The sequence below is a fragment of the Ahaetulla prasina genome, chromosome 4 (assembly GCF_028640845.1).
Source record: "Ahaetulla prasina isolate Xishuangbanna chromosome 4, ASM2864084v1, whole genome shotgun sequence".
NCBI lineage: Eukaryota > Metazoa > Chordata > Lepidosauria > Squamata > Colubridae > Ahaetulla > Ahaetulla prasina.
This window is the reverse complement of record NC_080542.1, coordinates 70,233,833-70,247,501: the sequence shown is the minus strand read 5'-3', so window position 1 is coordinate 70,247,501 and position 13,669 is coordinate 70,233,833. Positions and strand designations below refer to the sequence as shown.

Here is a 13,669-nt window from a genome sequence, read left to right as displayed (position 1 = left end):
ATCTGGCCCACGGCATGGCCAAAGAGCTAGTCGCAGCCTGGGAACAGGCTGCAGCCGGGGCTTTGGACCATGTCATGCCTTTGCGGCCTCTGACCCGGCATAGACCTCAATCGGCTTCTTGGTTTTCCGAGGAGCTGAGGGAGATGAAGTGCCGGAAAAGACGCCTAGAGAGGGCTTGGAGATCCAGCCATACGGAAGCTGATCGAACACTAGTTAGGTCATATATTCAGACCTACCTAGTGGCATTGAGGGAGGCTAAGCATTCTTACGTTTCCTCCCTCATTACGTCGGCAGATAACCGCCCGGCCGCCCTGTTTTGGGTGACCCGCTCTCTTCTTCAACAGGAGGAGCGAGATGACCCCCTACAAGGACGAGCCAAGGATTTTAGTGTGTATCTGCACGATAAAATCGCTCAGCTTCGGGATGGTCTGGATCAAAATTGGGTAGATCCAGGTGAGACGTCGGAGACTCGTCTTGTTGAGATTATTTGGGATGGGCTTGACCCTGTGGCTCCTGAGGACATGGACAGGTTGCTGGGAGGGCTGAATGCCATCACTTGTTTATTGGATCCGTGTCCCTCCTGGTTGGTGCTGGCCACGCAGGAGGTGACACAAGGCTGGTTCTGGGGGATTATTAATGCTTCTTTGTTGGAAGGGGTTGTTCCTTCCACCTTGAAAGAGGTGGTGGTGAGACCCCTCCTCAAGAAGCCTTCCCTGGATCCGGCTGTTTTAGGAAATTATCGTCCAGTCTCCAACCTTCGTTTTGTGACGAAGGTTGTAGAGAGTGTGGTGGCATGTCAGTTACCCCAGTACCTGGAGGAAGCTGTCTATCTAGACCCGTTCCAGTCTGGTTTCTGACCTGGGTATAGCACAGAGACAGCTTTGGTTGCGTTGGTTGATGATCTCTGGAGGGCTCAGGACAGGGGTTATTCCTCTGCCCTGGTCCTGTTAGACCTCTCAGCGGCTTTTGATACCATCGACCATGGTATCCTGCTGCACCGGTTGGGGAGTTTGGGAGTGGGAGGCACCATTTATCGGTGGTTCTCCTCCTATCTCTTTGACCGGTCGCAGATAGGCAGGAGGGCAGAGATCGACCGCAAGGTGCCTCACGTGTGGGATGCCGCAGGGGTCGATTCTCTCGCCTCTCCTGTTCAACATCTATATGAAGCTGCTGGGTGAGATCATCAGTGGTTTTGGGGTGAGTTACCAACTGTACGCTGATGATATGCAGCTGTACTTTTCCACCCCAGGCCACCCCAATGAAGCTGTCGAAGTGCTGTCCCCGTATTTGGAAGCCGTACGGGTTTGGATGGGGAGAAACAGGCTCAGACTCAACCCCTCCAAGACGGAGTGGCTGTGGATGCCGGCACCCCAGTACAGTCAGCTGCAGCCCCAGCTGACTGTCAGGGGCAAGTCATTGGCCCCAATGGAGAGGGTGCACAACTTAGGCGTTCTCCTGGATGGACAGTTGTCTTTTGAAGACCATTTGACAACCGTCTCCAGGAGGGCTTTTCATTAGGTTCACCTGATCCGCCAGTTGCGCCCCTTTCTTGACCGGGATGCCCTATGCACGGTCACTCATGCTCTTGTTACCTCTCGCTTGGACTACTGCAATGCACTCTACATGGGGCTCCCCTTGAAGAGCACCCGAAGACTCCAGTTAGTCCAGAATGCAGCTGTGCGGGTGATAGAGGGGGCCGCTCGTGGCTCCCATGTAACACCACTCCTGCACAAGCTGCACTGGCTGCCTGTGGTCTATCGGGTGCACTTCAAGGTATTGGTTACCACCTTTAAAGCGCTCCATGGCTTAGGACCGGGCTATTTACGGGACCGCCTTCTGCCTCTGTTTGCCTCCCACCGACCCGTGCGCTCTCACAGAGAGGGACTCCTCAGGGTGCCGTCGGCCAAGCAATGCCGGCTGGTGACCCCCAGGGGAAGGGCCTTCTCTGTGGGGGCTCCTACCCTCTGGAACGAACTTCCCCCGACTTCGTCAACTTCCTGACCTTCGGACCTTTCACCGCAAGCTGAAGACGTACCTATTTCTTCGAGCAGGACTGGCATAGGATTTTAGAATTTTAATATTTTATTATTGGGGTTGTAAATTTTAACTGGGTTTTATTGTTTTATATGTATTTTAAATTGGGCCATATTTGATAGGTTTTTTAATTACTGTTTTATTATATTTATTATTGTGGTTTTATTTGGCTGTGAACTGCCCTGAGTCCTTCGGGAGAAGGGCGGAATAAAAATTTAAATAAATAAATAAGTAGTCCGCGGAATTTAAAATTATGAATTTAGTGGTCCCTGAGGTCCGAAAGGTTGGTGACTCCTGATTTAGTTGGTCATCAGCAGACCTAGCCAGAATTTCTTCAACAGCCACTAGCATGTAAAGCTGACACAGATTAGTAAACCACCAATGACAAAAGAAATAAAATCACATTCAGCCTGCAGGAAAAGAAATTATATCCCTTTTTATATCAGAAGAATTAAAAATAGACAAGCTAGGTTTGCTGCTTAGATCGATATCACAGGCAACTGGGAGCTTTTAGCTCAAAATTGATTTCAGCAAAGTAACCTTAAATTGTGATTAGGAGTGCCAAAATATTATCTGCATTATGATACCTGTGAAGGAGATTTCGGACGTGTAGGTGCTGGAGAACTCGGAGTTGCCAATGTATGATTTGCATTAGCTTCAGGACTAAGTGGTGGGGAAGCCTCTTCAGGTGGTGATGGAGTTTTTGCAATTCGGAGTGGACCAGAATCACTAGGAGAATGCAAAATATTAATATATGTAAAGTATACTTATTCTCAAGGAACATCTGGGGCAGTGGTGGTATTCAGTCAGTTCTATCCGGCTCGGGTGAACCGGTAGCGGTGGCTGTGGGAGGCTCCGCCCACCCACCCGGATGTAATCATGTCCATTTTTGATGATCTGCGCATGCGTGGAAGTCCCTGCGCGTGTGCTCCCATTTGCAAATTGGTAGCAAAGGTAAGTAAATACCACCCCTGATCTCGGGACACTTACAAAAGAAAATAAAAACATTTAATTTATTTATGTTTTCTATAAAATGGAATAAATCCTAGAAACCAGTCTTATATTTGCTTAGATTTTGATTTTATAAGCTCCTTGTTTTCCTGACTTCTAAAAATCCTGATCATCTACGACAACTGATACAGTAACTGTTTGTACACTTTTCCTACATTATACAAAATGAAGTGGATGTGAGTCCTTAGTATAGTCCTAGCTAAATTTTATGAACATCTACAAAGATATACCTACTTACTTATTTTTCATGCATTGACATGTGAAGAATCAACATTCAGATTTCATCTCTGAGCATAATCTTTGATTATACGGCATTGCTAACTTTCGCTTCTGAATCAATGCTCAACAGATTTTATTAGAAAATATCATTTCTCTATATCTCTCTCTATTACCATTTATAATTCATGTCCTACTTTTAATATACATTTCATTTTAAAGTACATATTATGGCCCTTGGCTTTTAAGCTATAACAGGAAATATATTTGGAAACCAAAAACCATTGTGCTAGTCACTTAATTAGTAAAGTTTCAGTGAACCGGGTTTCAGTGTTAAAGTTTCAGTGTTAAAGAACCAAACATTTAAGCATCATTTTGGGTTAGGTGCCCAAACTCCACCTAAGATTTATAATTTATAAAAATACTAATGTCATATTCTGAAGGTACATGCAGCTATTGTACTCTAAAAGCATCACAACAAGAAGAAATGTGGTTTTCAACATTTTTGTGAAGCACTAAAGTAATACATGATTGTTCAAATTTCAATCATGTTTTCTATACTAAAGCAGAGCAATATCATTTTTAAAATATAAAAAACCTTGGTGTTCACTCACCACCTCTTTCTATGGAAAGAGAAGAAATATAAAAGAGCAAGTTTTAATAAAAGAAAGAAGGAAATATTATTTTTTTCTTATTTTATTTGCCTCTAATTTTCAAGGAAGGTACAGCTACAAGAGACTTCATAGGATTTATTTATAAATATTTCTTGTGCAAAAGAGATGTGCTTTCAGAAAGTGCAATATATTTTTGATATGAATCACCTTCAGACCTTTCAAAAAAATATTTAGGTGCTGCTTTAATGTTGTTTTCTTGTTTAAAATATTTGAATGGTTCCCCAATCCCAGGCAATCAAAATTTATATAGTCCACTCTTTACCTAGCCTTCAGGGAAAATAGACTCTACATCCCATAATCAGACTCCAGTATGAACAATCCCCATAGTCATGCTGGTAGGCATCAAAGTAGATGAAGACCAACCCATCTTGGTTGAGGAGACATGATGCAGCCAGTTAAACAGTATCAATACACTGTCATTCAGCATACCAGTCATGACACAAAACAAATTCATAATGAAGTTATCCTAAATAGTTACTGGAATGATGGGAACAGTTTTAGTATGTCTAATAAAATTAGTGCAAACACTTTTCTTGGGGAGAAATTTGCAAGATATTTCTCATTTTGACCCCCCCCTTAATCTTTTTAAGTATTTTACTGATCTTTGTGTATTATTTCATTTAATAATATCATACTTAGACAACTAAAGAAATAGAAAACTGAACAATTAAGAAAACATTTCCCTTTTTAAATTAATTTTCTTTGTATTTTTCAAAGATATTCATCTCCTCCTCTCACCTGTAAATTTGGAGAAGGAGGAAAAAGGATTAACTATTTACTAATATTTTCCTTTTAAATGAATCATAAAATAGTTACCATGTCAATGAAACTTTAGAAATTTTCACAGCATAACCAATAAATAAAATAACATATAAAAGAACAAATTGTTTCAGATTGTTTCAGTACTGGTAAAAGTTCAATGAGGAAATAAAAGCTTGTCTCTAGATAGCAGGTACAATAACTACATTTTGCCTTTAGTAGATGGACATACTGGGTTCTTTTTGAATCTTGTCTAATGTAGACCAGCAATGACAAGTATCTTCTGACTCAGCTTTGATTCCTGGTGATTTCACGAATACATTCATCCAGTTTTCTTGGTAGTTTTACCAAAGCATCATTTTTCCAGATAATTTCTGGCCTCCCAATCTACAGCTGTCATTGATCAGAGCCTAGATATCTTCCTGTAACCATATAACCAGCCATAGTTCTTACTAAGGTCCTTCGGTTCTTAAGACTAATTGAGAAAATTTAGGGAACCATGAAATTACCATCTCAGTTAGAAGGCTAGATTGCATTAATTAACAAATGATCATCTCAAGAACTGCAGTTATTCTTTTTATCATGAATGAGCTATATACCTAAGGAGTAACTGCTTGCTATCAAATTACCAAAGAAAGGAGAATTCTTCTAGGAGCAGTATCTCGTTGAGAAATCCAGATTATAGTGCTGGATTAGGGTAGAAGATAGAGTCTCCATTGCCAAAATAACTTCGACAGAAAAACACCTTAAAGGAAATTTGCTGAAATTACTGTTGATCAGAGCTCTATCTAGTATTTGGATGTGTGTGTGTGTGTATGATTCCCACCAAACTCTATAAGCCTCTTTGTCTAGGCCCAAAACCCACATCTGGAAATCAGAGACCACAGTCAGGAGAAGATATAATCTCCATGAAGCAAAGCAATAACTAAAATGCTCCCTTTCCCTGCTTTTATTTCCCAGCTGAATGTGTTCCATTCATTTTGCATTCATTTATATTTGTTACAAAAAGGAATATGAAAATTGCATTACTAATACATTATCTCCAAATATAGTACACGTATATAGTTTTATATTATTTTAGTTCCTTTCAACTGGCAAAATTTGGGGAACAGAGAAATCCAGATGATAACTGCATACTGAATTGCACTTGAATTGGAAATTACCAGTTAAGTCCGTTTGCACTGGAACTGGCATAGAATGGCTCCCTTGATCATCTCTAGTAAATATCCAACCTCTTTCCAGTGCAACATATAATTTACTTTTACAAAATTATATTGAATTTCTAACAACTAAAGTGTTTTTTAATGCACAAATAAGGACTGGTAGAAAAGATGAACACATATATTCAATAAACATTTTTTTTACTATCAGCTGATTTATTTTACTCTGTCTAATAATCAGGTCATATTATTTGTACATTTAATTGTAGTTTGATAAAAGATTTTTACCTGGGTGCCCCAAGGATTGTGAAAGCTTTGTCAGCATGCTGCTCTCCCAATTTAGTTATCACTTCATAAAGTTTGTGGCAGAGCTGAGGAGAAAAACCACCACAACAAAACTGTCATTTCAACAAAGCTATTTTAGTATTTGTGGAGTATAACACTGTTAATTTTTTCACACAATGGAACTAAGGTTAAGCACAATTTCAAATATGGGACATTAGTCACACAAATTACAAATTGCACAAATGCAAAATTTCACACTTAATACTTATAATGTATTAAATAAGAGTTTGTAAATAGTTTTTAAATGCTTGGTGTGATTTATATAAATCAGAATAAAGACAAGATACTTTTCAGGTTTAGCACCTTAAATTATGAAGCTCAAGTTATGGTTAGATAGAGTGCTTTAATCAACTCTAAAATCTAACAAAATCTGTTACACTTATGTAGTCTACAATATATAGAAAAGGCTAGGGAAGCAGCTCTCTGAGAGTTCACGAACACAGGGATCCAGTGGGCTCCCTCTTGCTGTCTAGTTCCTACCTCACACCTTTAACAAATTTGATTGCATGAAGTATGGCTAGAAATTTCCACTTTGCTGCCACATCTAATGATTGTTCAGATGTTTGTAGCACAGACACAGTAGCCCAAGCATGAATTTGGAATTATCTCAGAACAGCAACAGCACAGACAAATGGGGGGAATGAGAGTGTGCTGGCACTATTACCTCCCCTTTCTATAGTACTAAATTTATTGTTGCAATAATAGCCTGAATATGCACTAGAAGTGGAAGACTTGGGGATCTGGATTCCTTTCTAGGAAACTGCTACCAGTCTTGCACTCAATTGCCTCCTTCTTCCTTGTGAAGTAATAAAAAAAATTGGCCTAACAAATTTGAGCAACAGCTCCAGATGATTAGTAAATGGCAGCAAATTAGACCATGAAATTACTATTGCCATCTAGTGTTCATCCAAATGTGTATAGCCCATATAATCAGTAGGCAATGGTGAAATTAATTTTTTTCTGCCTATTGGTTCTGTGGATGTGGCTTGGTGGGGGGTGGTGGTCCTGTGACTGAGTGAGCATGGCCAACTCAATGTCACTCACAGTCATGCCCACTCATTCACATGACTCCCCCACCAAGCCACGCCCACAGAACCCGGTAAGAATTTTTAAAAAAATTCTATTTTATTTTTCCCTGTCGTGAGATGCCTGCAGCCACATCCTCTTTTTTTCAGTGTGCCTTCTTGTGCCAAAAGATACAGCAGCTGCAGGCTTCTTGTAGCAAAAGCTGAGCCGTTACCCTTCTTAAACGTGCCATCACCATCACCACCCTGTTCCATGTGCTGGCCGTATATGTGCACACCATTGCCTGCTGTCACTAATGAATGACGAATAAATAAATAAATGGTGTGTGGATATTCAGTCAGCATATGGAACAGGGCGGCAATGGCAGCAGTGTGTTTAAGAACAGGAGTGGCTCTGGTAATTTTCACTATAAGAAGCCTGCAGCTGATGCATCTTTTGGCACAAGAAGCACCACCAGGAGCACTGAAAAAAGAGGCTGTGGCTGCAGTCATCTCATGACAAGGGGAGGGGCGAGATGTGGAATGGTGGGGAGCCCAGAAGTGACAACTCAGCCCTGCCTTGCCTTCCCTGGCAGCCAGCCATAGGAGGAAGGTAAGGATGTTGCGTGGCGAAGAGGGAGCAGGCAGCAGGCAGCGAGTGGGCAGTGGCTCCGGGGAAAGGCTGGAGCCAGGGAATGATGCATTCTCCGACCCAGTTGAGGTGGGTGGCGAGTGGGCAGTGGCTTTAGGGCAAGGCCAGAGCCAGGGAATGGTGCATTCCCCGAACTGGTCAAGGTGGGCGGTGAGTGGGCAGTGGCTCTGGGGCAAGGTCAAAGCCAGGGAATTATGCATTTTCCAATCCGGTTGAGGCAGGTGGCAAGCTGGCAATGGCTCTAGGCAAGGCCATAGCCAGGGAATGGTGCATTCTCAGACCCGGTCAAGGCAGGCAGCAAACAGGCGGCAGCTCTAGGGCAAGGCTGGAGCCAGGGAATGGTGCATTCCCTGATTCAGTCGAGGTTGGTGGCAAGCAAGCAGCACCTCCTAGGCCTCAGGGAATTGCACGTCCCTGGGCCCCGGCCCTCGATCCAAGGTGAACGGTGAGTGGGCAGCATGCATTGATTATCTTTGGTGAGCTGAGTAGGCACGGCAGTTGGCGAGGCGAGTAGCTGGGCCACGTGGTGAAGATAATTTGTATAAGGCAGGGTGGGTGAGTGGGCCAAGCAGCCAGAAACACTGAGCAGCTGGAAGTGTTGAGTGAGCCAGAAGGGGCAAGTGAGCCAGAAGAGGTGAGTGGGAGGGCAGGAGTGGGGCCACCAGGGATGATTGCTATAGGTTCACTGAACCAATGCCAATCATCCCTATCGGTTCATCCAAACCAGTCTGAACCGATAGGATTTCTCCCGTCAGTATGGCTAGAAGTGTTCACATATCTAAAATTTGAGGATCACTTGTGCTGTGCTCATCAATGGATGTATTCTAATGAGAAGTGAAGAAGGAGATAGAAATACTTGGGGGTAATTGAAGAGGAGAGGAGAGATTTTTATTGGGTTCATTATTCTGATGCAGCATAGAAGGAACTTTTTTTTAATATATTTTTTTTATTTTCTTTTAAGACAAAACAAACAAAAACATTTTCAATCCCAATATTGTGTATTGGCGGGGTGATTACAAATCTCTTGTGCCTTCAAAATTTACAAATATCCTTAATTTATCTAAATTTATATCGTCATCATCTTGTATCCAGAACTTTAAATTAATCAATGGCTATAACCTTTATTTTTCTCATTCCATATGCATATACTCTAATGAGTATTTTATCTGGTAACATCTTCAATTCTATCATTCTACGCCATTCATTTAATATTTCAATTAATAATATTTTTTCTCCAATCTTCGTTAACATATCTTCCCTTCTAGCCATTGATAAAATATATCCCATATCTTATAGTATTGCTTTTCTTCCTGTTCTCTTATTTCAAATGTCAATTTACTCATTTCAGCACATTCCATTATTTTCCTAATTATTTCATTTTGCAAAGGTATTTTCTCACTTTTCCAATTTTTGGCAAACACTATTCTAGCTGCTGTTACAATATTTACCATTATATATCTCACTTCTCTATTATAAATTTCTGGTATGATCCCAAGTAGAAAAACTTCTGGATTTTAATCTATGTGCTCTTTAATCATTTTTTCCAACCATGTATAGAAGAAAGGAACTTTTAATGCACTCAATTTACCTTTCTCCCACCCATCCTGAAGTTCCTTAACCCAGAGGGACCTTGATTCACAAGTTTTTTCATCATTGGAGAGCCTGTTAGACAGATATGTTTTTGGAGATCTGAATCCCAAAAGCCCAATTTACACCTTTGGGCATATGCCAAATTCAACCTCCAGATTTGAAGAAAAATTAAGGACAACACAATAAATGGAATTTATTGCACTAGCTGGAATTTATTTGGAAAGATCTTCATTTCATCAGATCTACATTTGCTGGGTTACAAGTATTTACTTTAAAAACCATTGGACATTAAACAAGATTTTTAGTCAAGAGACCCCTGAACATTGTTCAATAAATAAAAGTGATTGGAAGAGGTGTGAATAACCCCCTGGTTATTTTTTTAAATTGGATTGACTGCTGGTTGATTAGACATCTAAAATTGTGGTTTTAATAATTTCTGGACAATTGGCCTAAAAGGAGAGGTCTTAAGCAAAGACATAATATAAGATGGAAGCAAGTGAATATAATGAAATGGAGCTGAGGTATCAAAACAATAAGGATTTCATAAAAGAACAACATAAGAAGATGATGGGAATACTTGATTGCATAGACCAAAAATTTGAAAATATAATAAAAGGAGCAATGAGCAAAGACTAGGACAATGAGGAAGAAATGGAACTATTAGAAGAAATGGAAGAGACAACAGAACCAAGAAACCAGCAAGAAGACAACAAGGAGGAGACATTAATAAAATTAATAGTGACTAAGGAATTAAAACAAGAGAAAAATATTTTAAAAGATTTGAAAAGGGAATGGGAGAAACAGAAAGATAGCTGGAGAAAAAAAACAAAGGGCTAAACAGACAGCTTCAAAAATAGACAGTGGGGAAAGGTAGAAAGGGGAGAAAAAGCTAGAATACATAGCCAAAAAATAGACTTGAATGTAGATGAAATAAAAGATTTAAAAGAAGGACATGGGAAGCAAAAAAGAAGAAGGAGATAACTAAAAATTGGGATACAGGCAAGTGATAATGGATAAAAGAAAAAAAGAGAAAGTAAAGCAAAAGATATTTCATGGTAATATTTTAATAATATGCATTATTATAAGAACTATATAATGGATAATTGCTTTGTATGTAGTGTGGACGTTAAATATGTATAAAAATATGGCTAATACTGAAATGCTAGAATTGAATAACAGACGATTAGATAATTTTAATGTAAACATGTGCATTAATAGTAGAATTTTAAGGATGGAAATATGAACAGAGATATGAAGAAGAATTAAGTTTCTAATTGGAAAATTAGAATTTGAATGATAGTATTATTAAATAAGCATAAAAACATGCTAGAATTACATAATGGGTGATTAGAAAATGAAAGAATGTATTGTAAGAAAAATATGTGTGGTAAGAAATGTTATTATCACATCTTTGAATATTATAGTGACAGGAGGGGGAGAAGTTAAAATAGAGATAGGAATAAGAGGGGAATTATAGTATGTGTGTGTGTGTATATATATATATATAAAGATATTAAGATATAAGATATAAGATATATGGAAGAGTAAGAGTAAGAAAAAGATTTAGAACTGAAGTAAAGGATATCTGCAAATAAATTGAAATAATGAAAATGAAATATAATAATTGTATTAATATGATGTTTATTTTTTATTGAAATGTATGAAACTCAGATATCACACTATTCACATATTGATATGTACAAATAATATAAAATAAAAAAAACTTGGATTAAAAGTTATGGGTACTTCATCACTGAAGATTATTAAGAAAAGACTGAACAAGCACTTGTCTCAAACTGTATAGAGTCTCCTGCTTGAGCAGGAGGTTGGACTAGAAGACCTCCAAGGTCCCTTCCAGCTGATACACCAATTTGATGCAACAAAACAATACATTTAAAACTATCAAATATCATCTGTATATCCCAAGTCGAATCTAACTAATCTCCAAATTTAAATTATCCTAAATTGGAGTTCACCAACATTATAGCCGTTGCGCATCAGTGGGGTGGGGGGAGAGGATGATTCTGCGTAAATGGCGGTCACGTGCACATGTGCCTATGCAGGTCCATTGCATGATCAGCGGGCATGTGCACCCATCCACAAAGGGAGTGCATGCACTTGCCCGCTGCTTGTGCAAGAGGGGATGCATGCATGCACATATGCTTATCACAGCTTGGTTCCAATCGGCTTTATAAAATGATTGATTAATTGATTATGTTCCATCAAATCTGTGTCAACTCTTAGTGAGAATGACCAAAAGAATGTTGGTCATTCACTTTGCTTTTCCAAGGCCTTCACAACTTCTCTACTGCACTGCTTTTCAACCTTTTCACAGACTGTATCACTTTCAGGATATGGCAATATTTAAGTACCACTAGTAGCCTAGCAAAGTGTCAAAAACTTGATGACTATATAAAAAAAGGAAAAAAGTGATAAAGTACAGGTAGTTCTCGACTTACAACAGTTCGCTTATGATTGTTCAAGGTTACAACTGCACAGAAAAAAAATAACATGACCATTTTTCACATTTATAGCCATTGCAGCCACGTGATTTACATTCAGATGCTTGACAACTAATTATATTTATGATGGTTGCACTGTTTCAGGGTCATGTGATCCCCATAAATTTTGGGCTCAATTGTGGTTGTAGGTTGAGGACTATCTGTACACCCACTTATCACACTTTTAATGGAAAACTTGTGCCTGTTTCTCTGATATTAATCTTTGCCCCTTCTCTCCCTCTGCTTGTCTCAAAGAAGCCTGTCCTCTTCTCCATCTCTCTTTCGCCATCACCTCCTCTTTCCCATCATCTTTTTTTCGCTCTCTTTCTGTCAAAAACTCCTCCTTTTATATTCTCTCTCCACCTTTCTCCTCCTTTTCTCTTCAGTGCAGCTCAGCTGACTCCTCTCACCAATGATGTGCACTGCTCTCAGAAGTACCAATCAGTTGGAGCTGTGCACGCCACAGCTCCAGCTGACTCTCCCAGAGACATGGGTGAAATTCAGCAGGTTCTGGAGAACCCGTAGCAGAAATTTTCAGTACTTTGGAGAATCGGCAAATACCACCTCTGGCTGGCCCCAAAGTGGGGTGGGAATGGAGATTTTGCAATATCCTTCCCCTGGAGTGGGGTAGAAATGGAGATTTTGCAGTATCCTTTCCCTGCTATGCCCACAGAACTGATAGAGAAAAATTTTGAATTTCACCCCTGCCCAGAAACTTATGTGGCACTACCACTGCTCATCCCCCCACCACACTTTTGCACTTTTATACTTTCACCACTTTTTTTTCCAGTGTTTTTTAACCTGTGGTACATGTACCACCTGCCAGGTGCCGAAGTACTACCATGGTACACATATCATGGGTTGAAAAGGAGTGCTCTACTGAATGCATATGGCATACTGATTGATTATTTCGCTAATGAATTGATACAAAAAACAAAAGCTAACTAAATATCTTAATTGTTAGTTCAAAAAGCTAGTTGTTACCTTGGTATTTTTTATATTTAACTGTAATTAAATATTTTTTTCATTATGTTCCTGGACTTTTATCATTAGAGCCTTGCATTTTCAATTATCAAAAAAAATATTATTAGCATAGGTTATTCATGTTTTTTTCCTCCAGTTTTAAAATTGTGCCTATTTTCTTCCAATCTAACCTCTCTCCAATATATATCATATTGATTGAATAAATAAAATGAGCATATGCTACCATGTCTGATTTTTTTTGCTGATCTGGAGCCAGTCTCCTTTACTATGTTGGTCCAGATTGTGTCTTCCTGATCTGTATATAGCTGTTGCATGAGAACAATCATATGTTCTGGGATTTTCCATTTCCTTCCTAACTGCCCAATTGGACATGATCAACAAGATCAAAGTAAACAGTGCTCTAAGTTCTTTCTATGTCTTATCTCCATCATCATAGAAATTGCAATGTGTATACATAAGTAGAAATAGTTTGGTACAGATGTACCTATCACACAGACCTGGTATCGGTGTATAAATTATCATTAATGATGGATTTATTTTTAGTTACAAGGATACAGAATGGATATGAGTGGTGTGGTGGCCTACTGCTTAAGATGCTTGCCTCCCATTTGGAAGATGAGAATTCAGTTCTAGGTATTGGCAGGCATTTTTTTCCTAGGACGGAAACTCTTAAAAATATCACCAGCTAATGACAAACCTCCCTCCCAGGCTGAAGGAAATCTACAATTGGCAGATGACC

The 13,669-nt window shown here is 39.5% G+C and overlaps 1 protein-coding gene across 4 annotated transcripts in view; it reads right to left on the bottom strand.

The window, feature by feature from the left end:
* AMPH (amphiphysin) overlaps window positions 1-13,669 on the bottom strand; it is a 153,792-nt gene that overhangs the window by 42,853 nt on the left and 97,270 nt on the right. For all 4 annotated transcript variants that reach the window (XM_058179675.1, XM_058179677.1, XM_058179679.1 and 1 more), the window contains exons 9-10: window positions 6,143-6,225; window positions 2,622-2,763 (exon numbers count right to left, since the gene is read on the bottom strand). In XM_058179675.1, the coding sequence (XP_058035658.1) occupies window positions 2,622-2,763; window positions 6,143-6,225 (225 nt within the window). The remainder of the gene's footprint in view (window positions 1-2,621; window positions 2,764-6,142; window positions 6,226-13,669) is intronic.